Source organism: Cydia splendana, chromosome 2 (genome assembly GCF_910591565.1).
Source record: "Cydia splendana chromosome 2, ilCydSple1.2, whole genome shotgun sequence".
Taxonomy (NCBI): Eukaryota; Metazoa; Arthropoda; class Insecta; order Lepidoptera; family Tortricidae; genus Cydia; species Cydia splendana.
The window spans coordinates 20933806-20960931 of NC_085961.1; the positions used below are offsets into that span (position 1 = coordinate 20933806).

At 35.6% G+C, this 27126-nt stretch overlaps 1 protein-coding gene and 1 long non-coding RNA gene across 2 annotated transcripts in view; both read left to right on the forward strand.

Annotated features, from left to right (window-relative positions):
• LOC134805529 (uncharacterized) overlaps positions 1 to 27126 on the forward strand; it is a 71672-nt gene that overhangs the window by 13484 nt on the left and 31062 nt on the right. The window lies entirely within an intron of this gene.
• LOC134805212 (odorant receptor 94b-like) lies at positions 1839 to 25784 on the forward strand. Its single transcript, XM_063778524.1, has 10 exons — positions 1839 to 2244; positions 19371 to 19390; positions 19839 to 19968; positions 21167 to 21371; positions 22133 to 22255; positions 22340 to 22462; positions 23101 to 23200; positions 24534 to 24638; positions 24999 to 25154; positions 25696 to 25784. Exons 1-10 carry the CDS (start codon positions 2070 to 2072, stop codon positions 25762 to 25764), a joined length of 1206 nt encoding a protein of 401 aa, XP_063634594.1. The 5' UTR covers positions 1839 to 2069; the 3' UTR covers positions 25765 to 25784.

Sequence of the window (27126 nt, forward strand, 5' to 3'; positions counted from 1 at the left end):
CGAGGCATAAAAATAAAATCTTGACACGAAATTACTTCATGAAATTTAAATAATATTTTGCGCATAAAAAGTAAATACGAGCTCCATAAAGATAGACTTGCAAAGGTTTTCTCATATCGTCGTTGAGAATGCCAAATCCGTTATGTGCACGATTTTTGATTGACAAATAGTTACCTAGCAACAAAATACATAAGGTATTAATTAATTTGATTAAAATCGCGCACATACCGGATTTGGCATTCTCAACGACGATTATGTGAAATGAAATATCAACCTATTTCTTCCAAGTGGATGTGATTCTTGAATATTTTCGCAGATTTAGTAATATGCATTTATCCTCACGACGTTTTCGTTCGCCGAAGAGCAATTAGTAACGTAAGAAACTCGTTTCTAGTGGAGCCGGGATTCGAACCCACGACGTTCCATTTGGAAGCCACACGCGTTATTACCGCTCGTCCACCAGTGCTCGTAAGTAACTAAGTACCTACAATTTAATAATACAAAATACAAGAGACTACAAGTGTGATAATGACAAGGCTTAAACGCCTTTCTACGTAAACAGTGGGCGAAACCGTCAATATAAACGTACTCTACATTATTCATACGTCACTAACATAAAGTAATGGATGTGATGAAAACGCTTAGTGAAATAAGTTTTTTGTTTACAGTGCCAATAATAATAATAAAATTTTCAGCCTATATACGTCCCACTGCTGGGCACAGGCCTCCTCTCATTCACGCGAGGGCTTGGGCTATATAATAGTCCCTACGCTAGCCCAATGCGGATTGGGGACCTCACGATGTATGCAGGTTTCCTCACGATGTTTTCCTTAACCGAAAAGGTAGTGGTAAATATCAAATGATATTTCGTACATAAGTTCCGTAAAACTCATTGGTACTAGCCAGATTGGACTGAATTCTGGTCGTTTGCTAATGTACTTAAGATAGGTAACTTACTAATCGTTACTTTTAAAGTTTATCTCCATCCAACGTACAGGTTTGATAACATTGAACTATTTCTAAATAAGGAATACTTTTCTCCCTAGAAAACTGTGACAGCATCATTTATGTTTTTATTTTATTATACCTTCTGCGTATTATATAACCTACAATCTTTTATGAAAAAGTATATATTATGTTATATAATATTTACGAAACAATGAAATATAGTTAAGTACTTTTGATATTGTTGCTCGGGAAATTCAATACTTTGTTACTTGGGATGGGAATAATTCTACAAAACCCGGAACCGCAAGCTCATGACTGTGGTGGGAGGCGTACAAATCGTCTGGCATGAACACTAATTTGCGGATGCACGGAATAACTACTAGAGGCAGAGGCACCAGTTGTCGAATTCCCTAAAATATTTTGTCTCGAGTCGAGACTCTCGACAGTATGCTCTAATCTAACTGCCGCTTCCTTAGATCAGTATGCAGGCAAAATATGTATCAAACAATTTAAACATCGTACAATTTAAAAGCGAGGGATGACTCCATCGAATGATCATTGGGTAGGTATCTTAATTTTATTTATTATCAGTCCTTTTATTAAGTATATCAAACTTAATTAAGTAATTTTAAAATGATAGTCTTTGGGGACATTTAACTTTGTGACAGAATATATGACTAGAATAGTCTAATAGTCAGACTCATACTATGTACTTATTAGATTCTCAATTTCCTTTTATTATTGTCAACATAAACTTCTTCATACATACATTAAGAAATAGCGTTTTTGGTAACAGATAGAAATGATAATAGCTTTTATCATTTGGAATAATAGCTTTTAGCATATGCATTGCAAGAAACATGTATACTTATTATTTTAACCAATTTAACAGCCACTAGTAATGGTCACATCCAGATAATAGCCTATAAAATATTTTATTACACGTTATTACCCCAATACGTCGTTATCTAATTCCGTGTTGACGTGTCGAGACTACATAATGAAAGTGCTTCCAGTTAACCTACACCAGCAATTCGTAACTTGGATTTCCAACCATATGCACGTTTAGCATTTTAGTGACCATTTACAACAGTAAAACGCAATAGGTTGTGGTCTTCGAAATGACCGAATACGAAGGCGAATTACTATCATATTTGAGTTTAACTCCACATTTGAAAGTACTAAGAAGTTGTGGAGTTTTCCCTTTGGATCCCAGTTCCTCGAACTTAAAAATAAGATTACACGGCGTCTATATATGCATCAGTTTCTCGCTTATAATACTGTATACGCTGCTGCAGATTGTGACTGGCCATATGCCTATTACGTAATATTAAGCTCATTTATCAATATAAAACTTACATTTTAGCGGTGAAGGAAAGCTTCCGGGAGCTTCCTTGCCGGTCGTGTGTTTACATCACGGTTTTGATTGAAAGATCTAAACGATGGTAACTCGAAGCACTTGATTTCTTAGTCTAGTCTTTATTACATGTATCCACGATTCAATTAATTGCTAATTAACTTAGTAAAAACAAAATAATAACAAGAATTTGCTTAGGAAAACAAATATTGTAAGGTTGTTTACATTGACTTTGACAGGTATAGGCGCGGTGACGTTCTGATATCGTTTTAAACCGCAAAATTCAAAAAGCGTGAGGTAGATAAAAGGTTACAATGATTAAATAATTAACTTATATTATATGTTTAATACATTATTATAAAAATAAACTTGAAATACGTCTTTACGGACGCAATATTTGGAATCATAAAGGGAAAGATGTTAACTCAAACATACTTTTGGTTGCTTTAGTGTGCGTAGGTATCGTTGAAAAATAGCTTCATCAGCATTAATAGATTATGAACGTTAAAGTGTAGGACATAAGGCTTATGTAAACAGAATAGGATTTAAATATTTGAATTTCGAATACTGTCGCCAGTTTTATGATCGTATTGTTCGGGTATGGTTCCGTTGGGTTCGGCAGATTATGAGCCTTAATGAGTGGGACATATGACTTAGTAAACAAACAAGGATTTAAGATCTTTACTTCTAAGAGGATCATGTCGCTATTTTTATGACTGCATTGATAGCCTCCACCTTGCTAACATTAAACGATTATGAGTATTAATATACAGGGAATAAGCACTTTCGAATAGTAAACAAACGGGGATATATGACTCTTCTTCTTGAAGCGTTGAAACGTTTGTCGCCATTTGGGTATTATATAAGGCTGAGCGGGCCTTGCTTACGGGATTATTCATTCTCTAATCTTTGGCTAGCAATGTCCCTGGCTTTGGGCGTACATAACGCTGGTGGGTGAAGTTTCTCTGCTACTTTTTCTGTTTGGGTTTACCTGGAATTATCCTAGTAAATTTAAGCTTGGAGATTGTGTGTCTGTGCTTGATTGTACGAAGATAATATCTATCTTTGTGGAATTAAGTTAGGACTATGGCGGAGTTTCTTTGCTTTCTTGTGTGTGGGTTTCATCGTGAAGTTTTCTATACTGTGTTTCTGGGTTCAGCTTTGGGGGTACAATACCGTTACAAAGCGTGGATTCAGAATGGCAGTGTTTAAGGGAATTTCATGGTTTTGTTTATTTTGCGTGGGGTTCTTTTTGTAAAAGTAAACTTAGATATTCTCATACCCTTTTGCTAATTTTAAAGCCAGATCATTGTTTGGACTGACAGTTTGTCCGACTAAGCGCTTCCCACCTTGCGGCTGTTAAAGGGAAACGGTTAGGAGTCGTTTTGTTACCAAGATAAGGGTTGACTTGGCACTATCTTTATACCAACACAGATAGTGAAATATCTCTCCCTTCCTGGCCTCCAATGCCCAACTGCTAGACTAGAATGAGGGCGTCACGTGCGCGCCATTGAGAGTAATCTCTGCTCATTTGAAACCTACAGTATTTGGAGACCTTGTATATTAAATATATTTATTTATACCATTCATAGACACAATAGGGACCTGTGTTACCCATGTTGCCACCCTGCCTTTGTGCAAATCGCCATGGGGGGACACAATCACACCGGCCTGTAGGTTGCTTTATCGGTTTCGCCTGCCGAACTATTACAGCTTCTCGTAGGGACAACACTTGTGTATATTACAAAGCATTAGGTCGATGGTAAGAACGAACTATGCTTTGAATATACTAGATTAGGGCCTACGTTTAGGAATAGGGTAGAATCACACACTAAATATGGGGTTTCTGTTAGGTTGGTATATATTTCTCCTTTTAAGGACTTCGTATATGGTATCATTATTTTAAGTCATGCGGTAAGGTGGTTAATCGTCTAAATCTCCTAATATTTTAATTTATCTGGGTAAAAAGGTAATATTTCAATTTTATCTATCACAATTCTGGTCTTCTGGAGTAGAAATGAAGTACTGGGTATTGTAATCAGGTTTCTAAGGTATTTACAAAACAAATTCTTTAATATCAAGCTGGGTTTAGGAACACAGACTTTTCTGAGATAGAAAATCGAAGAAAGGATTGTTTTAGGGACCCTTTGGCAGGCAGAAGTAATCCAGAGGATGTTTCGAGCTAAATATATCTACTGGTCTTGATATTCTTAGTCTTATAAAGTTTAATTTTTAACAAATAAACTTAGTACTTCGTTTATACCTCTAAAAAATCAGATTTACTGTTTATACTCTTAGTTCTGGGAAATGGGATGAAAGGATTCGTATCCTTAGCTTTTGAATGTAAAAAAGATTAGTAATTTTGATGACTGATGGATACTTTGACACTTCTTTTCATCATCATCTAGGTGCGCTTATCTTCCGAAGTGTTGGTAAAAGCCCGTCTGGCTAACAAGTTAGGGTAGGTGTTCCGACTAACCTTGTTGACTGGACTAGGAGCCCCCAATCCTGCATCGAACGTGTGAGTAGCATCTTCGCAAGAAGCTGGTAGTTAATTATAATCTTGAAAAGTTAGGGTGTAAATGGGCTTATCCCAGGAATGCTACTTATATGTTATCCCGGAGGCTTAATAGGTGTGGCAGGTTTTTACCAACAAATATTTTTATATTTATATTATCAATTATCATATATACGCTGCATATCTTCAATATCATTCTAGTTTTGGTTCTCTTAACATCATTTACATTACGCCATAAAACTCGTAGTATTTCCTATTCTTATAATTAAATAAAAGGGTTTCATTCTATTTCTTAGCTACGTAATAAATTATTTTAGTATTTTAGATATTCCTTCATTAAAATCTAGGTAGGTAAAAATAATATCTAAAAACCGAGTCCAAAATTTAGCTTTACTCATTAAAGAATCTAGGTTTCCGCGGTTCACTTCGAGGGGGTCCTAACTGCTAGCTAGACGATCACGACAAGGCCAAATTATAGGGGTAATTATTAAGGGGGGGTTTATTATATGTATTTATTATGGGGGTATTTATATATATATATATTTGGGGAGGGTACGTTTTGGTTCCGTGACCAAGGGATCTAAAATGTTCCTTTTAGGTTCATTTTGGATACCGAGGTTTCTAAAAATAAATAATAGAAAGTAGCCCAATGGGCTACATTTTGGAGCCAAAGTGACGCAGGATGTAGGTTACCTGGGGTTACTACGGTTTTTTAAGATATATCTATGTAAAAAGTAGCCTTTATGGCTTTTGTTACCGTGAAAGCGGAGTGGGTATGCTTATTTTTGGATTCGTATTCTGTTGTGTTTTAAATAAAAGTCATGAAACATTAATTTTATTACTAAAAAAAATCTATCTAATTTTTCTTTTACTTTATTATTCTATTTTAGTAAGGGTTACTCTCTGTAGACGAAAACAACGTAATTTCAGTTAGCGTATTTATTACAACACTATGTACAATTACTGAGTTTTTACGTAACGAAACTGCTGTAATCTCAGCATGGGTATTCACTTATGCAGCTAACAAGCATTAATCTTCTCCTAACATAATAAAATCGATCGGTAATTTGCATCTCCGACGTCACGATTCTACGTCGACACATCGTTAGCGAGTTCTATCTCGGAGGTGGCGCCATCTCTTGACGAGTTTGGTACTACATTTTTACTCGTTCACTGCTCGCCGTAATTAGGGTTTTCTTTTCATATTTTTCAGCTAAAGATGTGTGTCATTACAACTATAAATCCATCTTCTTGCGTCATTGATACCTGAAATATAAAGTAACAAAATTAAAGTAGGTACAGGTATAGCAATATTAGCACTTATTACGGTTATTTTCACCGAAAACAATCACGACTTATTTCTCTCGCGCCTTAGATTCGTTAAGAAATTAGTTCATCGCAGGTATCAATAACAATAATGAAATAAATAAATAAATAAATATTTTCGGGTCAGTTTTTCACATATCCACAGCTGGTACTGCGGGTACTTGGCGGCGAGTACATACTTGTATGAATAAATACATACTTAGATACAAATAATGTCCATGATTCGAAGTAGCCGCGTCTTTGCCACGCAGCATACGAGGCAGGGTTACTAATAGACTAGAGATAAGATAACATTACCTAAAATAGTCTAGGCCAAGATATCTAGTTGTGTAAGAAGTCATGCTTTAGTCTAAAGTTTTGGGGGCGTGTAATAGTTCATTTACATGCAAAATACTAAGGTACAGGGGGCGTATTCTGCGACTTTCTTATTTCCCATCTTAAAAGTCGGCAACGCTTTTGCCACCCTCTGTTTTGGCGGGGTGTTGGTAACCATTTGCCTTCAGGCGAGTCATTTCATTTCATTTATTCGTTGTAAAATCATGTATATAAAATCAAAAACGTGTTAAATAATTAAATGAAATCAGTCATTCGTCTGCTTTTGCCTTCTATATCATAAAAAAATAATAGATGTACACATGCGTTGATTTAAGAGTTAGATCTTTGTTAGACGGCTTGTTTACTGGTAAAATATCACTCTATAACCTACAGAACAAATAATAGGGACCGTGCGCTTTGGTGGGTCTGCCGTCTTGTGGGCTGAATCGGAGGCATGTGTGCGCATGTGGATTGCCGGGGCAGGTGCTGCCATCTGCCGTTCTCGTCGGTACGTTTTCTTGTACAAGGCATAATCCACACGTTTGCGCCTCGCACCAAAAATCTGACGGCCTACCATAGCCTTGACTTTTATACAATAGTATTAAGAAACAGATAATTCTGTTAGGTACAATTATCTTACTAAGTGTGGGTCTGGATAACCATCACACATGCTAGGAATAAGCTGTTGGTCACTGTATGCGAGCATCATACATTAGCTACCTTAAGATAGGAAAGACAAGCATGTATGTGTATGTATGAGCTTGGATTTGAATAGGCTATACTCAGGTTGAGTAATGTATGGTATGTTTGAAAATCAGTAATAGTACATCATACACTTATTATTAGAGATTTAGTGGAACATGCACATGTTAGAAAAGTTATGTACATACTTTTCGGTACGGAACCCTACTGTTTATTGTTTTGTCATTATTGGTTAAAGCCTCAGCGAGTTACCTTGTGTGGTCTCCTCACTCATTATCGAAGCAGCTCAAATAATTTCATTAAAATCGATTAGGATATGTAACGCGCGAAGCACCAGGGCTGACCCTGTGCATACATTTGTACTATAAAGTGGGTATATTATCATAGGGTTGCTTAGGATTACAGTACTGTTCTACTGACGGTACTTCTCAATTGTGTGTGTGTGTGTTACAGTCAAATAGTAGTATATAGTTGGTTAAGCTAACAGTAAGTACCTAAGAAGGTAAAAAGTGGGTTTTGTCCTGTGGTTTTTCTGTGAGTAGCAGTAACAGCAGCCATTTTTGCAGCAAAGTTCTTGAGATGAAGCCAGCAAACAGGGGTCTTCATGTATCAGTAGCAGTCAAGCGCCTTGGTAGTCTGAAATAAGTTAGACAAGTACATATTAGAAAATTCAGTTCAAATAATAGCTTTAGATTTTTAGGCAATATGTCAACATTTTTCTTAAGACATCCATTCGCGGGGGCGCGATATTATTTTTAATGCATCTGTAGTGTAATGAAATATGTGGATACTTCAGCAAAACCAGCCTGGGTTTGTCACGTATGCAATCATAATCATTTATTCGTCGCAATTCATGGTATTATTACAGATGTTTTCAGGTTAAATGAGTACAGCATCACATGTGCTCTCCCGAATTTCAACAATATTATCGTCAATATAATGACATAGTAAAAATATGCAAAAGTAGGCAGTACTTCATATTTTTCAAATTCCAAAAAAGTTTGAGAATCTTTGCAGGACATACTTCTATAGTTAAGTCACAAATAAGCTAGATTAAGTTTACTTAAGTCAACAGAATTAGAATAGGGTATGTAGGCTAAGCACAGTTTTGAACTCACCGCTCTGCCATCAAGAACTCTCCGCTCAGGCATTTGAAATATTAGTGTCAGACATAAGTCATGAGTTGTTTAGTTTATAATAAGTTATGTATTTATATAATGATATGAAATACCTTTCATAAATGGAAGCAGTCAGTCGAAGTACAGTGAAGGCACCTTGACACTCCGGGACAAAGTCAGCCTCCAGGTAACACTGGAACAGGAATTATGGAAAACTTAGCTAAAGTAGGGTATATTTAAGAAAATCTACTTAAGTCTCATTAACAGAGTTTATTATTTACTACAGGTAGGGTCTTCACAGTTAAGAAAACAGAAAAAATAAAAATCTTAAGTTTTTTTTTGTAGAACAAATGGAAAAATTTCAAGTTATTTATTTTCTAAGTAGGATTAAGTCTAGAAATTACTGTTATACTTACTAGGGTAGTTTCGAAACACTCGGAGGAGCCTTTGTAGGCAACAATGGGAATTTGCTCCGATCAGCTTAGATGTCACCGGTTAGCAGACAGCCATCGAGTTGGTTTTGTTTGCTAAAAAAATGAAACGTACATTGTAAGTAATATAACTCACAGTTTAGGGGTCGAAGCACATATGCAATACAATACAATTATTGCACACCTCACATATACGTCTTACATGTACTGGTACAGGTTCGCATTGATAGACTGCCTTTTCTAACTACCTTACTTTGTAGGTACACAATAGTCAACACCTACCCTCATTGTCTACACATAACAGTAAGGTTTATTGTGACAACTGGCAGATCCAGGTTTATGTTCACATGTTTTTATTTAAGTTACCAGACAACTATGGGATCATTTTCAAGAGAAAAATACATATTCATCATCAGTTGTCATTAACATGTAAAGAAACCAGTTTATTTTTAGCTGACACTATCATATAGTTATGATTTTTATAATATATTGCATTTCCAGGTTCGAGAAGCACTTATTTCAAAAAAAATCGTCAAACCATCTTTTAGAACAACAACACTTAAAATTCCAAATACAGAAAGGGCAAGCCTAAGGGTATTTATATGGTAACAGGGTAGTTATACTTACTGTTAAGGGTCAGGAAACATTCTTCAAAATCAGCAAATGGAGTTTTTCACACCATAATTTCAACTTATTTCTCTTCAATAACAGTTTTTGTATATCAGCACAGGGAATCATTTTAATGTAGTTGTCAGCTTACTGAAACATCAAACATAGCTTTTAAATCTTATTGTAAATTGTAATATACAAATAGTGTAGTGGAGGACTAATATTATGTTAATTAGACAGAGTAAAACGAAAATCAAAGTAATTTTTTTAAATACAGATTTTGCTTTGATCTCTTTCAGTTTTCCAAAAGAAATGTCTTTATGTTACTGAATAAAGAGTATAAAGAAGGAAATACAATCCACTAGGCGTCGGCATTATAAAGTAGAACGTTGAAAGTAAAGAAACTAATGCTAGCCATTTACAGATATGATCAGTCAGAAAAACTAATTTAATGATAGGTAGGTCAAATTGCGAACAATTCTTTTCTGATTGATGATTTGCAAGTGTATTTAACAGGGTCTCAATGGCAGTAACTTGTCTAAAAAAGAAAGAAGAACGTAATCTTACCTTCTTTGAAGAAACGATTTCCAACTTTGGATTTATTTCACTCGCACTGTCACAGACACTGTCTGTACTTGGGCACGTTAAATGAATAAATAAATAAGTACACTGGATCAGAAATACGGGCACTAAAGGTTCCCTGACTATTTAGTTTGATGAAATAAGTAGAAGCAAATTCGTGTGTGTCTGAATGCCATTTTCTTGGTCTTGTAGGTTCTTCGATAGATGGAAATCATTATGGACGCTCTCGGAGACTTTCTTTTTACCGTAGTATCTTTAAATTTAGCTCAGTGATATAATTTTGCCTTGATATTTGTTAAAGCATTTTTTTTGCAGGAAAAAATACAACTTTCAACGGAACTTAGGAGATTGACAGTTGGTAAAATTGCCATAGACAAAAATTTCACACAGCCAAATGTAGAAGTTGTAGGACATTCAGTCTAGAATAGCTTATGGTTTGGATCAATCAATAGATCGATTGTTTAATTTTTCACATTGTAAAAATGCGTTTTATCATTCAAATCATTCTATGTAAAAATAAAAAACTTAAATGATAATAGATAAGGGTTTTTATTTCAATTTGCATTAATCACGCAATTATTGGAAGCTTACTGAGTTCACTACAATTCATTCTATGGTAAACAAATGAATCCGACCAAATTACGTAGGCTATTTTGGTGTATTGTCAAAAATGTTAGAAAGTGTTTTTGAATTTCGTCGCATTGCGTAAGCACGCGGAGGCCCGTTTGTAAAAACGAATTTACTTACACGATCGTAATGGTGGCGCTACTGTCACTAGGTGACAGAACGGGATAGTCTTATGTATTTTTCAGTAGGTGTAAAAGCGAAAGCGCTATTATTGTTTGTCCTTGTCACAGTCGCGTGCAGTTGCGTATGTTTTGTCTCTCACGGACGCACGCGTGTAGCACATCTATAGGGTCCTACTATCTAAGGCGGAAGATCATAGATATCGGAAGGTAATAGATAACAATCGTGATGGTGTTGCTACTCACAAAAACAATTATTTAAGAATTATAGTTAAGTTTATTCGTACATATTGCGATAGATAAAAGGATATATTCTAAAAATCAATAAAATAAAGTTCAATTCAGCGGGATGCGCGGGGTTCAAGTTTTGTTATGAAAGACAGTTTTTTTACGCATACATTTTCGAGTTTGCCACCTTTGCTAGAGACAAACGTGGTTTGCCAAGTTATATCTTAGAACTTTAAGGGGCTACCCCACGCCAATGACCTTCGATCTGAATCCCTTAGTTTTCTAATGTTTTTTGTAGCTTATTATATTAACAGCAACGGCTTTAAGCAATATATTATCCCATATTTACTTCAAAGTTCATTGTCTTCGAGATATTTGGCATCAAAGTTGAACAATTTTAGGCTAAAAAACTGGTTTTCTGGCCATAACTTTTGTGTTAATTAGTTTAAAATTAAAACCCTGGACACGTTTTTCGAGACGTCAAAGACGAACCCAAATATGTAGATTTCGTACATGTAAGATCCTTAACTGCAAACTAGATACGAAAAAAGTGTTTTTTTAGACAATGTTTAAAAAATTCATAAAAAAATAAGTATTCATTTCTTTCAAAATCCGGTGGACAAAACCGGAGATAAAAGATTGAAAAACCGATAACCGTTTGTCTTATAATTCTATCTGTCGTACAAAAAAAGGAGATACGATTCAAAACTTGTCAAAAATCGATGAAAATCTCGGGTAGCCCCTTAAGTAAAATACGTCTCTGAAACTTTTGACAGTTCTTGGAATTTGTATACGCGGAGTAATTGTATTTTAAGAAATCGTAAAATGAGTCTGTAGATTGGTTTAATAATGGAATTCCTTATGTGAGACAAATAAGAATCATAGTGAGATTTAGTGAAGTGCATATTAACAAACTGGAGCCATGTTTCTGGTAAATTCGTGTTAAAATAAAATATGTCGGAGTCGTAAACAAAATAACTTTGTTTTGACGGAATATGTTATTAAGAAGTGATAATATAGAATGGACAATGTTTCGGACGAAAATAAATGTAGATGCTATCCCGGAGTAGGTTCAGAAAAGGTGCAAACGCGTATTCAAGTGAAAATTGGGTTATTTTACGTGCATTTTGCAGCCGCAAATAACGAGTGCATTTTGTAAACAAAACAAAATTATGTGTTTTCTTGTAGTAAATCTATGTTAAAATAGTGCAGTGAGTTAAGCCAGTGATGTGAAAAAGTGGTGGAAATAGTACTTATTATCAAGGAATGTGCATCTAACACGTGAGTAGAAAATTTTGTCAAACCTGGTACTTTTATAGATTATCTTGGTATAAAAAATTATGTTATCACTTGTTCACAGTATATACTACATGTAGGATTTATATATAATCTTTCTAACGTTCCAAAGTTTTAATAAAATGCTCTTTTGACTTTTCTATCTACATGATTCTCGATTAATAGCGTTTATCGAAGAATTCCGTGCAGTTTGGTTGTATTTATGTGTAGATATTTGCGTTCTTTTTTGAGCTTATTATAATGAATAAAAAGTTGTATTTAGTCATTATATGTGTAGGACGCTATAAAAATAAAAGAAATTCAAAAATGTGATTGTTAAATTTGTCCAATTTGTTAACACCCTGATAGCCTAACGGTCTCGACTGTGGGCTACAGTATGTGATTTAAATGTTCGAGGTCCGGGTTCGAATCCCGCGTAGTGAAAGCGTTTTGATTTTTCATTTATTTTTGTGAATTGGTTTTAATAAAACAGACAATTTTGTAATTTTATTGCTCTAAATTTGATCATTTTATGGCTTCATTTTATTTAAATTATTTTAGTTTCGTGGTCTATCTTTTTTTTTATACAAGTTGTTTTGGATATTATGTAGTTTGATAATACAAACTGGAGATGGAGTTATGAATAAAAGTTTTACGGTCAGTAGATTAAGAACATCTAGGTACCTACTTAGTTCCTAAGAGACCTAGATGTCTAACAGTATTATGATTCGGGTTTTGTGTTAGCTAAGTACCTATATTCCAATTGAGTGAGATAACGTACGTTTGAGGTCATCATCGGTTTCGACAACTGGTCCCAAGAATTGACGTAGGCACTAGTTTGTGGTAGTTACAGTGTACAGTGAAATTTCGGGATAGCTTAGTCACATTGCTTGCTGGTAACCGGATATTCGTGACAAGATGATTGTGCTGCCTATTTGTAGAAGATAGAAGAGGAATTCCTTAGCTACTAGTGTGATCAAGTAACAACAGTCGCGGCTACTTCCTACAATCGTTCTACGGACTGCGGACAATTTCAAGAAACAATATTTCGAATAGAAGAAAGAAGAGGAAGTTAATGAACGTTCAATAGAAAAAAAAATGTAATTTTAAAAACTTAATCATCATCATCATATCAACCTTTTATCGTTCGCTGCTGAGCATAGGCCTCTCTTCGAGTGCACCAATTTTAAAACTAAGTTATTATTATATTTTAATATGAGGTAATTAAAATCAAATAAAATTAAGCCCAATGTTTTGTGAAGGGATAATATTGTTGTATGTTTGTAGGTAAATTTTTATTTGGTGTAATGTAATTATGTGACATGTCAATGACTTTAGGTTACTTAATCACGTTATTTGAGTATGTTTTGCAGCATATATGGTAGGTTGCTAATACTGCATCAGGCGACGGGGTCAGTCGGCGCACACGTGACAGTGTACTGTCAACGCCAAGCTGAGGGCAGCTGGACTGATTTAGAGGGACGCGGAGCGCGAGGCACGGGACATATTCATATTCTTATTTATTGACAGGAGTGGATGGCGCCGTCTCACGAAGGCCTTCTGTACCAATGGGGTACCATAGGACAACATCATCATCATAAAATCATCATCATCATTATAAATGTCATAAGGAAGTGGTCAGAATTTTCACTCCAAATCAAGGTCTACTTTGATGCTTATTTATTTGGGAGTATGTTTGCATTGTTTTACGGGTCAATGGGTTAGTCATACAAAGGCAACATACAAGTAGAGTCAATTATGGGTTTTAAATTTATAAAACACGTTCCGGTTTTTACTTCAGTTTTTTTTGTGGCTTATGTTCATTGAAACAAAGTTGCTCAGTATTAAGGGGATGACATCAGAATAATATGATAACTAACCGGTATATGATTATAGCGAAATAGTTTATTTTTTGGGCTCTTGGCAGAGCAATAATTAAACATTATATCAACTATCTGAGGTTGACAGTGGAATAGTTGAGCGCGTCTCAGAAATTTTTCATTATTTGAGTGTACAGTCAACAGTATTTTACGCTTGTTCTCTTCCTCGATTTCTCGTGAGTCATGACTGAGGGTCGCGACCATCTGCGGTCGGTATTTTGTTAACCCAAACCTGCCATTCTACACAATGCCTTTCTGTTAGTAGGCGCTTGTGTAGATCCTTATTTCCTATCCTTATCTATTTTCGTTTAGTACTCTTATATACTAAATTATATGCAAGATGGGTCATTTTCTCTGCAGCTGACTGTACTTCTCCAACGTTTGTTTATTGCAAAATCGGGTGACCCTATTGTGTTTTGAACAACATTGTTGAACTTTTCTTGTCCTTTTGAACAAGAAAAAAATAGTCCGCCTACAAATAACGAGCAATTCTTTTATATTTATATATTTCGGGAATCTCGCAAACGGCTCTAACGATTTCGATGAAATTTGCTATATTGGAGTTTTCAGGGGCGAGGGGGCGATCTCGCTGGGTCTTATCTCTAGGGGGGGCGCGTGTTTTTGACTTTTTGTGAGAGTTTTGTACGTTCGGTCTCCCAGTTACTTAATCCTAATATTTGGTCAAAATAAATAGAGATAAATAAATAATAAATAAAATTAAAAATAATTCAACGGAAGTCCTGAAGTTAATGTTTGCGTTTTTTTTAATCATCTAAGGCTAAAAATAATTAAAGGGTAAACTCGGGATGAGTGCCAGCAATTTTTTTCTTTTCTTATCAGATAGGGATAAAAATAATGGGTTAGTATTGGGTCAAGGCGGGATAGGGGATGTTTTTTTTTTGAGTATAAATGTAATAATATGTAAACTTAAAATTCTTTTTATTTCATTTGGATTGCTTACCAGAGCATTGGCTGTCTGTATGAATCGTGTGATAGCGTAGTTGCAGAGGAATAAAAGTTTGTGTGCACTGAGAAATTAAAGTTACGAGGTTTTATGTAAGTGATGTACGAGTGTTTGTATGCTTAGTGGACGAATGTACTTGTTTTGGGAAAACTGGATTGATACAGATAGACAAAGGCGAGAGGGTAATCCAGACTAGATTTGTCGGGTTTTTGCAGGGGAAAAACAAGGGGGGGAGACGGGGAATACACAACTAGCCAGAAAATTTTTATCAGTAGGTTAGAATCCATTGGATATAGACCCGTTCCAAAAGGGTATTATTTTGTGGCTATTACTCTACAAGGTAATTATACTTATACGACTTCTACACACCTTGTCTTGGATGAGATATATCCGACATTCGACATATTTTCATGAGCTGTGAGCGTCTAGAAGGACGAGGCTCTACTCAAGAATTAATTAAATATACATTTTTTTGTTTTCATTACTATACGTAATTAACATTTTTTTTGTAACTTTATCAAATGGTTCTTAGGTTTAGATCAAAATAATTTTGGTGTACCAAATTGAGGTATTTAATTGTGTCAATTTTAAGTTAGTTTAATAAAAAAAAAAAACACACCCAAACAAACTTAAGGTCGGTATATTTTATTCAAGTATAAGACACGCACCAAGAAAACGTGGCTGAGGGTGATAGGGCAATGAAATTTGGTTTGAATTCTGACAATGGAGCTTGAAAGCTTCGTACTTATAAAAATTAAAGGTCTCTTCGTTTTGCTTGGGAGGTTTTTGCTGTCTCATCTTATGCTCTTCTACGGAAGTGCGCGGTGTAAAGGGTAGAGACAGGAGTAATACTCGGTGCACCGGGTTGAGCTGGCAAGGACGAGTTAACTATTAACTTATTAGATTCACAACCTAATATCTTTGGCGAAGCGAGGTTGCTGGGGAAAAAGTTGTCATGATTCATTGACAGAGTTCTGATGGCCTAATTTCGGAGCTGAGTCGCTAACAGTCATTTAGTATTGGAAAACACACCACATGTTTAAAAAGGGAGGGGAAATTATCTGACTAATCTAGGGGAAATTGAAGTTTTTTATAAATTCCTGAAGTAATTCATAAAACACTTAAATTGGGGGCGGCTGTGACTGGCCATATGCCTATTACGTAATATTAAGCTCATTTATCAATATAAAACTTACATTTTAGCGGTGAAGGAAAGCTTCCGGGAGCTTCCTTGCCGGTCGTGTGTTTACATCACGGTTTTGATTGAAAGATCTAAACGATGGTAACTCGAAGCACTTGATTTCTTAGTCTAGTCTTTATTACATGTATCCACGATTCAATTAATTGCTAATTAACTTAGTAAAAACAAAATAATAACAAGAATTTGCTTAGGAAAACAAATATTGTAAGGTTGTTTACATTGACTTTGACAGGTATAGGCGCGGTGACGTTCTGATATCGTTTTAAACCGCAAAATTCAAAAAGCGTGAGGTAGATAAAAGGTTACAATGATTAAATAATTAACTTATATTATATGTTTAATACATTATTATAAAAATAAACTTGAAATACGTCTTTACGGACGCAATATTTGGAATCATAAAGGGAAAGATGTTAACTCAAACATACTTTTGGTTGCTTTAGTGTGCGTAGGTATCGTTGAAAAATAGCTTCATCAGCATTAATAGATTATGAACGTTAAAGTGTAGGACATAAGGCTTATGTAAACAGAATAGGATTTAAATATTTGAATTTCGAATACTGTCGCCAGTTTTATGATCGTATTGTTCGGGTATGGTTCCGTTGGGTTCGGCAGATTATGAGCCTTAATGAGTGGGACATATGACTTAGTAAACAAACAAGGATTTAAGATCTTTACTTCTAAGAGGATCATGTCGCTATTTTTATGACTGCATTGATAGCCTCCACCTTGCTAACATTAAACGATTATGAGTATTAATATACAGGGAATAAGCACTTTCGAATAGTAAACAAACGGGGATATATGACTCTTCTTCTTGAAGCGTTGAAACGTTTGTCGCCATTTGGGTATTATATAAGGCTGAGCGGGCCTTGCTTACGGGATTATTCATTCTCTAATCTTTGGCTAGCAATGTCCCTGGCTTTGGGCGTACATAACGCTGGTGGGTGAAGTTTCTCTGCTACTTTTTCTGTTTGGGTTTACCTGGAATTATCCTAGTAAATTTAAGCTTGGAGATTGTGTGTCTGTGCTTGATTGTACGAAGATAATATCTATCTTTGTGGAATTAAGTTAGGACTATGGCGGAGTTTCTTTGCTTTCTTGTGTGTGGGTTTCATCGTGAAGTTTTCTATACTGTGTTTCTGGGTTCAGCTTTGGGGGTACAATACCGTTACAAAGCGTGGATTCAGAATGGCAGTGTTTAAGGGAATTTCATGGTTTTGTTTATTTTGCGTGGGGTTCTTTTTGTAAAAGTAAACTTAGATATTCTCATACCCTTTTGCTAATTTTAAAGCCAGATCATTGTTTGGACTGACAGTTTGTCCGACTAAGCGCTTCCCACCTTGCGGCTGTTAAAGGGAAACGGTTAGGAGTCGTTTTGTTACCAAGATAAGGGTTGACTTGGCACTATCTTTATACCAACACAGATAGTGAAATATCTCTCCCTTCCTGGCCTCCAATGCCCAACTGCTAGACTAGAATGAGGGCGTCACGTGCGCGCCATTGAGAGTAATCTCTGCTCATTTGAAACCTACAGTATTTGGAGACCTTGTATATTAAATATATTTATTTATACCATTCATAGACACAATAGGGACCTGTGTTACCCATGTTGCCACCCTGCCTTTGTGCAAATCGCCATGGGGGGACACAATCACACCGGCCTGTAGGTTGCTTTATCGGTTTCGCCTGCCGAACTATTACAGCTTCTCGTAGGGACAACACTTGTGTATATTACAAAGCATTAGGTCGATGGTAAGAACGAACTATGCTTTGAATATACTAGATTAGGGCCTACGTTTAGGAATAGGGTAGAATCACACACTAAATATGGGGTTTCTGTTAGGTTGGTATATATTTCTCCTTTTAAGGACTTCGTATATGGTATCATTATTTTAAGTCATGCGGTAAGGTGGTTAATCGTCTAAATCTCCTAATATTTTAATTTATCTGGGTAAAAAGGTAATATTTCAATTTTATCTATCACAATTCTGGTCTTCTGGAGTAGAAATGAAGTACTGGGTATTGTAATCAGGTTTCTAAGGTATTTACAAAACAAATTCTTTAATATCAAGCTGGGTTTAGGAACACAGACTTTTCTGAGATAGAAAATCGAAGAAAGGATTGTTTTAGGGACCCTTTGGCAGGCAGAAGTAATCCAGAGGATGTTTCGAGCTAAATATATCTACTGGTCTTGATATTCTTAGTCTTATAAAGTTTAATTTTTAACAAATAAACTTAGTACTTCGTTTATACCTCTAAAAAATCAGATTTACTGTTTATACTCTTAGTTCTGGGAAATGGGATGAAAGGATTCGTATCCTTAGCTTTTGAATGTAAAAAAGATTAGTAATTTTGATGACTGATGGATACTTTGACACTTCTTTTCATCATCATCTAGGTGCGCTTATCTTCCGAAGTGTTGGTAAAAGCCCGTCTGGCTAACAAGTTAGGGTAGGTGTTCCGACTAACCTTGTTGACTGGACTAGGAGCCCCCAATCCTGCATCGAACGTGTGAGTAGCATCTTCGCAAGAAGCTGGTAGTTAATTATAATCTTGAAAAGTTAGGGTGTAAATGGGCTTATCCCAGGAATGCTACTTATATGTTATCCCGGAGGCTTAATAGGTGTGGCAGGTTTTTACCAACAAATATTTTTATATTTATATTATCAATTATCATATATACGCTGCATATCTTCAATATCATTCTAGTTTTGGTTCTCTTAACATCATTTACATTACGCCATAAAACTCGTAGTATTTCCTATTCTTATAATTAAATAAAAGGGTTTCATTCTATTTCTTAGCTACGTAATAAATTATTTTAGTATTTTAGATATTCCTTCATTAAAATCTAGGTAGGTAAAAATAATATCTAAAAACCGAGTCCAAAATTTAGCTTTACTCATTAAAGAATCTAGGTTTCCGCGGTTCACTTCGAGGGGGTCCTAACTGCTAGCTAGACGATCACGACAAGGCCAAATTATAGGGGTAATTATTAAGGGGGGGTTTATTATATGTATTTATTATGGGGGTATTTATATATATATATATTTGGGGAGGGTACGTTTTGGTTCCGTGACCAAGGGATCTAAAATGTTCCTTTTAGGTTCATTTTGGATACCGAGGTTTCTAAAAATAAATAATAGAAAGTAGCCCAATAGGGTACAAGATAATTCACGTATTTCAAGTAATTAAGCGATACGGGTGAAATCAGAGCCCTGTCCCTTATGTCGACTACGATGGTCAGGAGACTGGCGGCTATCGTGATCCCTGTTGGTCTTTGCGGCGCCGCGCTTACGCAGCGTCGCGGGGTAACCGTTACATGTACACCCGCAAACCAGTTTACAACCGCGACACTACAGTATCTAGAACGCCAGACTTGCAAGCTATCATATCGACCGTGACGACTAATGCCATCCACTCAGACGAAATGCGCAAGAAATTTAAACATTAACCCCTTTGTAATATGCATGACAAAAAAAGGGTGTCATGTAACGGGTGCCTAGGACTGACACTTATATACAAATTTGCCAGTGATACAAGAAAATGTATTACTATAATGCATTTATTGGATTGGAAGGAACATGATGTTTCCATATAACTTAACTTCTTTTTATAGGTGCCTTGTTTTTTAGGTGCGTACTGATATCGAAAAAGTAATGGATGCAATGTTTTTACTACTAACATTTCTTGATTGCATCTTTAAACAAGTTATGTTTATGAAGAAACCTCATAAGATACTGGAAATGCTTAATATTATGAAGGGTAAGCTTAATTTTTCAACTAACTACGGCAAAGCCAAAAAGGAGGTCGGGTGTGTTTATTTAGTTATTTAAACTTTATTGTACAATAAAAGTATGCACAAATGGCGGTCTTAAGGCATTCTCTACCAGTCAATTACATTGTATTTTTAGGATTCCGAATTTTTATTTGAAATAAGCAACAAAAAACTATTCGGAATTGCTTCGCCTGACACGCCTTGTAGAGTTAGACCAAGAAAAGTCTGTAGCGATTTTGATAGCCCACGCAGTGCAAGTGTTATTATAATACGTCATAATTTCATAGAAGTTTGACGTTGCCCTGCGTGAGCTATCAAAATCTCTGCATTTTCTTGATCTAGCTCTTTAAGCTAATTGATAATATCACAATAATTATAAACTAAAAGTTACTTTCTTTTCAATCCACCTAGTTACTTATAAATATTCAGTTTAAACAGTTTACCGTACCGCGGTCAACTTTATTAATATTATTTTATCCACACGCATAATTATATTATCATAAACCATCATAAACCCTCTATGATGCGTTCAAATACCGCAAATTGTCGTAATTTGCGGTTTTTGAGTACCATATACACGTTCTTTTGATGGTGGTTTGTTATAATTATTAGCGTATTTATTTTTGCGGTGGGAGGGTGGGATCATTAATTGCATGTAAAAAATACGCAAGTAAGTATAACTGGTTAGCACTGATTCACTAGCACGTTATCTTTCGCAGATTAGCAAAGTAATATTTTGGTTTTAATTAGATATATAATTTATTCGTCTGAGTAATTAAGAAGTTTTTTTAGTTACACTTAATTATGACGCCGTATTTATTTATTTTTTCATTTATCGAGCAGCAATGTACTGCAAACATTAAGAAACATAAAATGACATGACATTACGAGATGCGAGCTTTTTATTGTAACTGCCAACAAAATTATAATTGTTGACCATCTATTGTACCATGTTTTAAGCAAAATAATTATAATAATCTGATTTATGATTTATAAGCGTTGACAGTTACTTTAAAAAACTCGTATCCCGTAACATGTGTGGTGTATTAACATTGCGGGCCGAATTATTTTGTATGGTTAACATTTTCATCGTATTTCTAATGTGCACTGCATGGGCTATCAAATCCACTGCAGACTTTTCATGGACTGACTCTACCTATATGTATCATGTATATTCTCACTTAGGGCCGAGTTTCAACCAAGGACTAGATGAGCATCGGCCACTTCTCGTAAGGACAATTAATCATGCTAAATTTCTGCTGCGACTGTTTAACAAACTTTGCATAGTGACTTGTTTTCTTTGGATCACGTTGCCCGTGTATTTGCATTTCAAAAAAGAAACAGTTGAATTCACCATATGGGTGCCTTTTGACACCAATGAAAATTCAAAGTAAGTACCTACTCTTATTTATAAAAAGGCTTAACATTGCCTACCATGCACAACTGTTCAAGGCTTACAAAACAGCCCGCTATTTGATACAAAAACACTGCTTTTCAAGCCAGTCGGCGTATTATGGATGGCATTATCCATCTTTATCCACGTGATAAAATAACTGTCACTTTTTAACACCGTGGGATAGAAAGTGACGGACACCGTTTTATCACGCTGTCACGTAGACAAGAACGACCATCATATCCGTACAGGTAAAGGTGCGCATGATAACGGCACTGCCGCTATTGGAATTGTGAATCCCCACCTTATGGTAATTTTAATAACATATTAGCTTTATGTTAGCGTTCAAGCTCGCATCCTCACCTTCTTTGGACACGTTTCTCGACGTGGAGATGTATCCATAGAGCGACTGGTGGTGCAGGGCAGAGTAGAAGGTACCCGAGCGCGAGGAAGGTCGCCCATGAGGTGGACGGACCAAATAAAGGCAGCAATGGACGGCCCCTTGCACGAATGCGCTAAACGCGCAGCCGTCAGGGAGGAGTGGAGGCGAGCCGTCAAACGTGTCACAAAGGGAGACTTCCAATGATGACCACGACCGCTCTGTCAAGAGTGTCCCGATCAAGAAGAAGAAGAAGAGCTTTATGTTTATTTGAAAAATTGTATTGAAAAAAAAAATATTCACCGCATTTTTTTCCGCAAATTTATAGTATCGCTTGTGGACGTTTTTGCTTGATTAAAATTAGTTTTGTTTTGTCCAGGTTTTATATTGTCATCTGTTATGTATGGATGCAAACTACCTGGCTAGGTCTAAACAATTCAACGATGGACATTTTTATTGTGTACCTGTTTGCACAAATCAAGACTCAAATTTGCATTTTGAGGTAAAGGCGTAGCGAAATAACATGTGTTTTAAGTAAATGATTGATGCAAAAGCACAAAAAAGCGAAGATTTTTTTTGGTTGCAGGTTGAATTTAGAAAACCTTGTTAGTAGATGTCAAGAAGAATCAAGATCTTCATCTCATTCTTTTACGGAACATCTTGAATGGCGATTTAGAGGAATTATTTACCACTATAATCAAATCATCAAGTAAGTATATGAAGCCAAGTAGCTTCAAATTATGTATCAAAAAACTCTATTTAGAATTTCATACGTTAATGGCCCAAATTTTGCAAGACTGCTAGAATCCCGGAACGCAACATTAAAACTTAACTAGTACCTATAAAAACGTGAAATCGATCTTTGTCCTCCTTTCCAAAAATACAGTTAATACTTTTACACGTTGGTAAAAGAGGGATAGAATTGATTCATGAGATGACGAGCAATGTTATTAAAGCAATATCGTATCATTTATTATTCAACTTGAATGCGCCTCTAGACCTACGCCACCGTTACGACCCAAATTGACGACTTGACGTTGTCGTCGCGACTGTCACTTTAGTTAACGTTTACAAGCCTCAATTAGCTATTAATTGTTATGACTTATGTATTTGTAAGAAAGGGATGAAATATTAAATTGAGTCTTGTAAAATTTTTTGAATAAAGGATGACTCACGCTAGACCGGGCCTTCCGGAGCTTCCGATGCTTCGTTTTCTATGGAAAACACCACGTGATCACCGATCAGCCGTCATAGAAAATGACATGTCGTACACCTCGGCCCGGTCTAGCGGGCAGTGTTTACTTGCTTATCCTAAAGAACGCACACATTACCTATTTATACTTTCAGATTTTCGAAGATAAATGAGGAGATATTTAGCAGTGCTATACTTTTCCAATTTTTGATTAGTGGTTGGATTATTTGCACCACCGCTTACAGAACAATTAACGTAAGTTCATGTGCTTTAAAAAAACGTTTATTCGAAAATCTTGGAATCGCTATGTCGGCGGCAGATCGTAAAATATCTCGATACGCCCATATCGAGATATTCCTAGGCATATCATCAAACGCCACCATTTCATGATCTGACTAAGATTTACCTAGGCATATCATGATGTGCCTTATAAAAGAGGCGGCAGATCGATCAGACCAATGCATTCGTTGATATTCCTAGCTTCATACCGGACGCATCGTAAAATAATAGCATTTTTTGCCACTGGTGGCGCTGCAGTCTATGTGGCGTTTTGAGCAGCATGCTTGGCGTAGGTTGGTACTAAAATCGTATACGCTGCCCAAAAACGTACTATAAGTAGTCTGTCAAGCCATTTCAATGGTTTTCATTTGCTAAAATTTAGGACAACCTACTTATTCGATATCCCTAAATGTTGAGGTTTGCACGATACGGCTGGTGGTCACTAATCAGATCATGAAATGCCGGCATTTCATGATCTGCCTAGGAATATCACACCTTGAAGTTTGCACGATATGGCTGGTGGTCGCTAGGCAGAACATGAAATGGCGGCGCTTCATGATCTGCCTAGGAATATCACCCCTTGAGGTTTGCACGATATGGCTGGTGTTCGCTAGGCAGATCATGAAATGGCGGCGTTACATGATCTGCCTAGGAATATCAGACCCTACTTATATGATATGCCTAAACGTCGTCAGGCAAATCGTCAAAAGTTGAGGTTTGAACGATATGGCTGGTAGTCGCTAGTCAGATCATGAAATGGCGGCGTTTGATGATATGCCTAGGAATATCTCGATATGCCCGATTCTGCGATCTGCCGCCGACAGCTAGACGGAGTCTCTTTTATTTTAATTAGCCAACCCTAGCATGCTTAGTATAGGTACCTATGAATATTACCGTTGGTAAAATGATTATAGTATGCTAAAAGGCGCCTTAATACCCTTTACAAGAATGCTTTGTGGTAACTTCAAAAATGGGGAAATGATTCCGAACTTCATTAATGGTGAAAATTGGAATCCTGAGCGTTGCGAGGGTGTCAAGGCACTGAGAGTTAAACCAACTTTGCTCCCGAGTAAAACACATTTTTTTTTAATATAAATCAAATTCAAAGGGACGTTATAAATATTTATCATTCAAAATCCTCACTTAAAAGTCAAGGCTATTAGCCAACATGAGCAAACAACTCAAAATATGCATCAGATTACTTTGCCACTCATGTGGTACCTAAAATGCAACTTATTTATCAGTTTTTGAAGCTGTTGCGGTGAAAATGATGTTTTTAATGCGATCTAAAAAAAGAATGTTATTTCAGATGAATCCTTTTTCCGGAGAATTCCTATCCATGATATTGTACATGATTTGCATTCTTTCGGAACTTTTCTTATTTTGCTTTTACGGTAACGAGGTGGCTCACGAGGTAAGTAATTGTTATATTTTTGTTTTATAACTAAACTAGGTCATGGCATATACGGTCAAGAATAAATATTTAATATTTCACGTCTTGCCGCAACAACTAAAATTCACTAAATAGTATGTGCCATAGTTTCCTTGGACATATTTTTATAAGCATCTAACATAATTTTACCTACAATACTACAACGCTTCTAGTTATGATATTCTAATAGCTTTTATATGTTAAATCATTTAATTTGTATCAATGAAATTATGATATATTTTTTTTTTTTTTTAATTTTTAATCATGTATTAGTGCCTATATTCTGTTAGTACTTACACCATAAATGGTGATGTGCAATATGCAACGTCATATATTTATCAGAGCCGAAGATTGATGGAATCTGCATACTGCATGCAATGGGAGGAGATGCCAGTAAAATACCGTCGGTACTTAATAATTTTTATGGAAAGAATTAAGTCCTGTATATTACCAAAAGCTGGCAAAATTGTACCACTCTCGATCAACACTTTTGCTCAGGTACTTTTAATCCATATACTAGTCTATATTTAACTCGTAACTTTATGACCTATTTTCGCAATCAGTGAATGCGATTCAACCACTGAAGGCACATGTCCATCTAAATTACAATACCCTTTTCATTTTAACTTATAAAATTCGCCCGTATAAAATTTCTAAATTTAGCTCTTAGAGCAGGCGAGATTTATTTTTAATCAATAAACCCTGCGTTACATTAATAAATAAATGGCGGGTGATATACAACATACAGCTTAATTACAGTTACTATGTTTGAGCTGAAATAGTAATACCTAACTACTAAATAATAATGACTTCCATCTACCCGAGATTGCTTTCGCGTTCTAGCCCTACAGACAGCAGTTAGATCTCGACCCACTTTCATCATTGAATACTCGTTACATACAGCTTTTCAAATTGAACTGCACCCGAGATCTGAAACAGTTTTATTAAAAGTGCAACCAGTCCTACATATACCTATTTAAAAAATATCTTATAAATTTTCGTGTATAGGTTTTAACCTTAGGAAATCTTGTTTTTACAGATTGTCAAGACTTCGTATACATTCTACACTTTCTTGAGTAATTCAAATGCAAACTATGCGGACGAATAACTTGCAACGTTAAAAAAGCGTAATTATATATGGTTGTCAAGTAACAAATTTTTGTACTTTGATAGTTTGCAAAATACGGACCTGCGTATAAGCCTGATTTTTCATAATTTAAAAACTGTGCAGTTTTTTTAATAGTTCACACGTAGAAGAAATAATACCTACAGATTGTTAGCACTGACAACAGCTAATTACATAGACGCCGCAGTTACCTCCTAATTAGAATTATTTACATTAAAATACCTTGAGTTGTACCTATCTGAAATTATCTGTATTTTCATTATCTAAATAGTAGAGTAGTTTTCTTTTTGTAGAGTTAAAATAACATATAAAATATAAATAAAGTACAATTCGTAGAACTGTGCGATTGGTTTTATTTTTAGCTGCCGTATCAACGTTCGCAAAATTTCAGTAAAAAGCAGAAAAAACTATGGGATAACTTTGCAGGCTAGTGTGGAGGGAATTTTGTTGCCGCCGAGCTCCGGTAGGTATATTGCTGTCTGTTTATTTAGTTGTATGGACTGTTATTTACAGTACGTTGCACAATCGCTACGGCTTTTCTGTATGCCCGAAACATCAATGTGCTCCAGAACATAACCGTTTTTTATTTAAGATGATATTACATCTTAGCTATCATTTGGGCTTGGTATACCAAGGTGATAATAGTTGATGATGATGATGGTGATAAATAAAGTAAGCTGGTTTAGCAAGTACTAAAGTATAGGCACTTTAATACTCTTTATGGTAAGCCATAACTATTTGAAATCACGAATATTGTAAAAAAAACTACCTACGCGTTTGTTATCTATGTTAAGTCGCCATCATTAGGTACTTACATATACTTATAGATTTACTACTTATATCACAAGGTTTTTGGTAAAATAATAATGAATTAGGTAAGGCACCGGCAGCTTGGGTTCTGCCCCGCTGCTGGCGGCACTCTAGGTTAGGTTTTTTGTAATGTGTTTATATATTTTTTTTATTGTTTTGTATGTGTTTTTATATTTTACTTTTATATTCATGTTATAAATAACCTAACTTAAGAAGAAAAATAAATAAAGAGAATTAGGTAATCGCACATGTATCCTTATATACAATCCACGAGGATTTAGGTGCTGGAATAACTTTGTGTACCTACAATAACCCTGTTTATTTAAATATAAAATAGGTATCAAAATTGCCTACATAGATATATTCTTATGGAGTTTTACCTATTTTCTGACTGGTATCAAAACATAGCGCTCCAAAAACCCCGGGACATGATTATATAGTGCATTACAAGAGTTACAATAAACTTTAAACACTTAAAAATTACGTAACTACAACCTGTCCTTATCAAAATTTAATAAAACGAGACATAACCCT

Excerpts from the sequence above, each read along its gene's own strand:
- LOC134805212 (XM_063778524.1), top strand. The coding sequence starts at position 2,070 with ATGACCGAATACGAAGGCGAATTACTATCATATTTGAGTTTAACTCCA. Across the intron at positions 2,245-19,370 it reads AATACTGTATACGCTGCTGC|AGATAATTCACGTATTTCAA; the intron begins AGATTGTGACTG and ends CAATAGGGTACA. Across the intron at positions 22,256-22,339 it reads ACTCAAATTTGCATTTTGAG|GTTGAATTTAGAAAACCTTG; the intron begins GTAAAGGCGTAG and ends TTTTGGTTGCAG.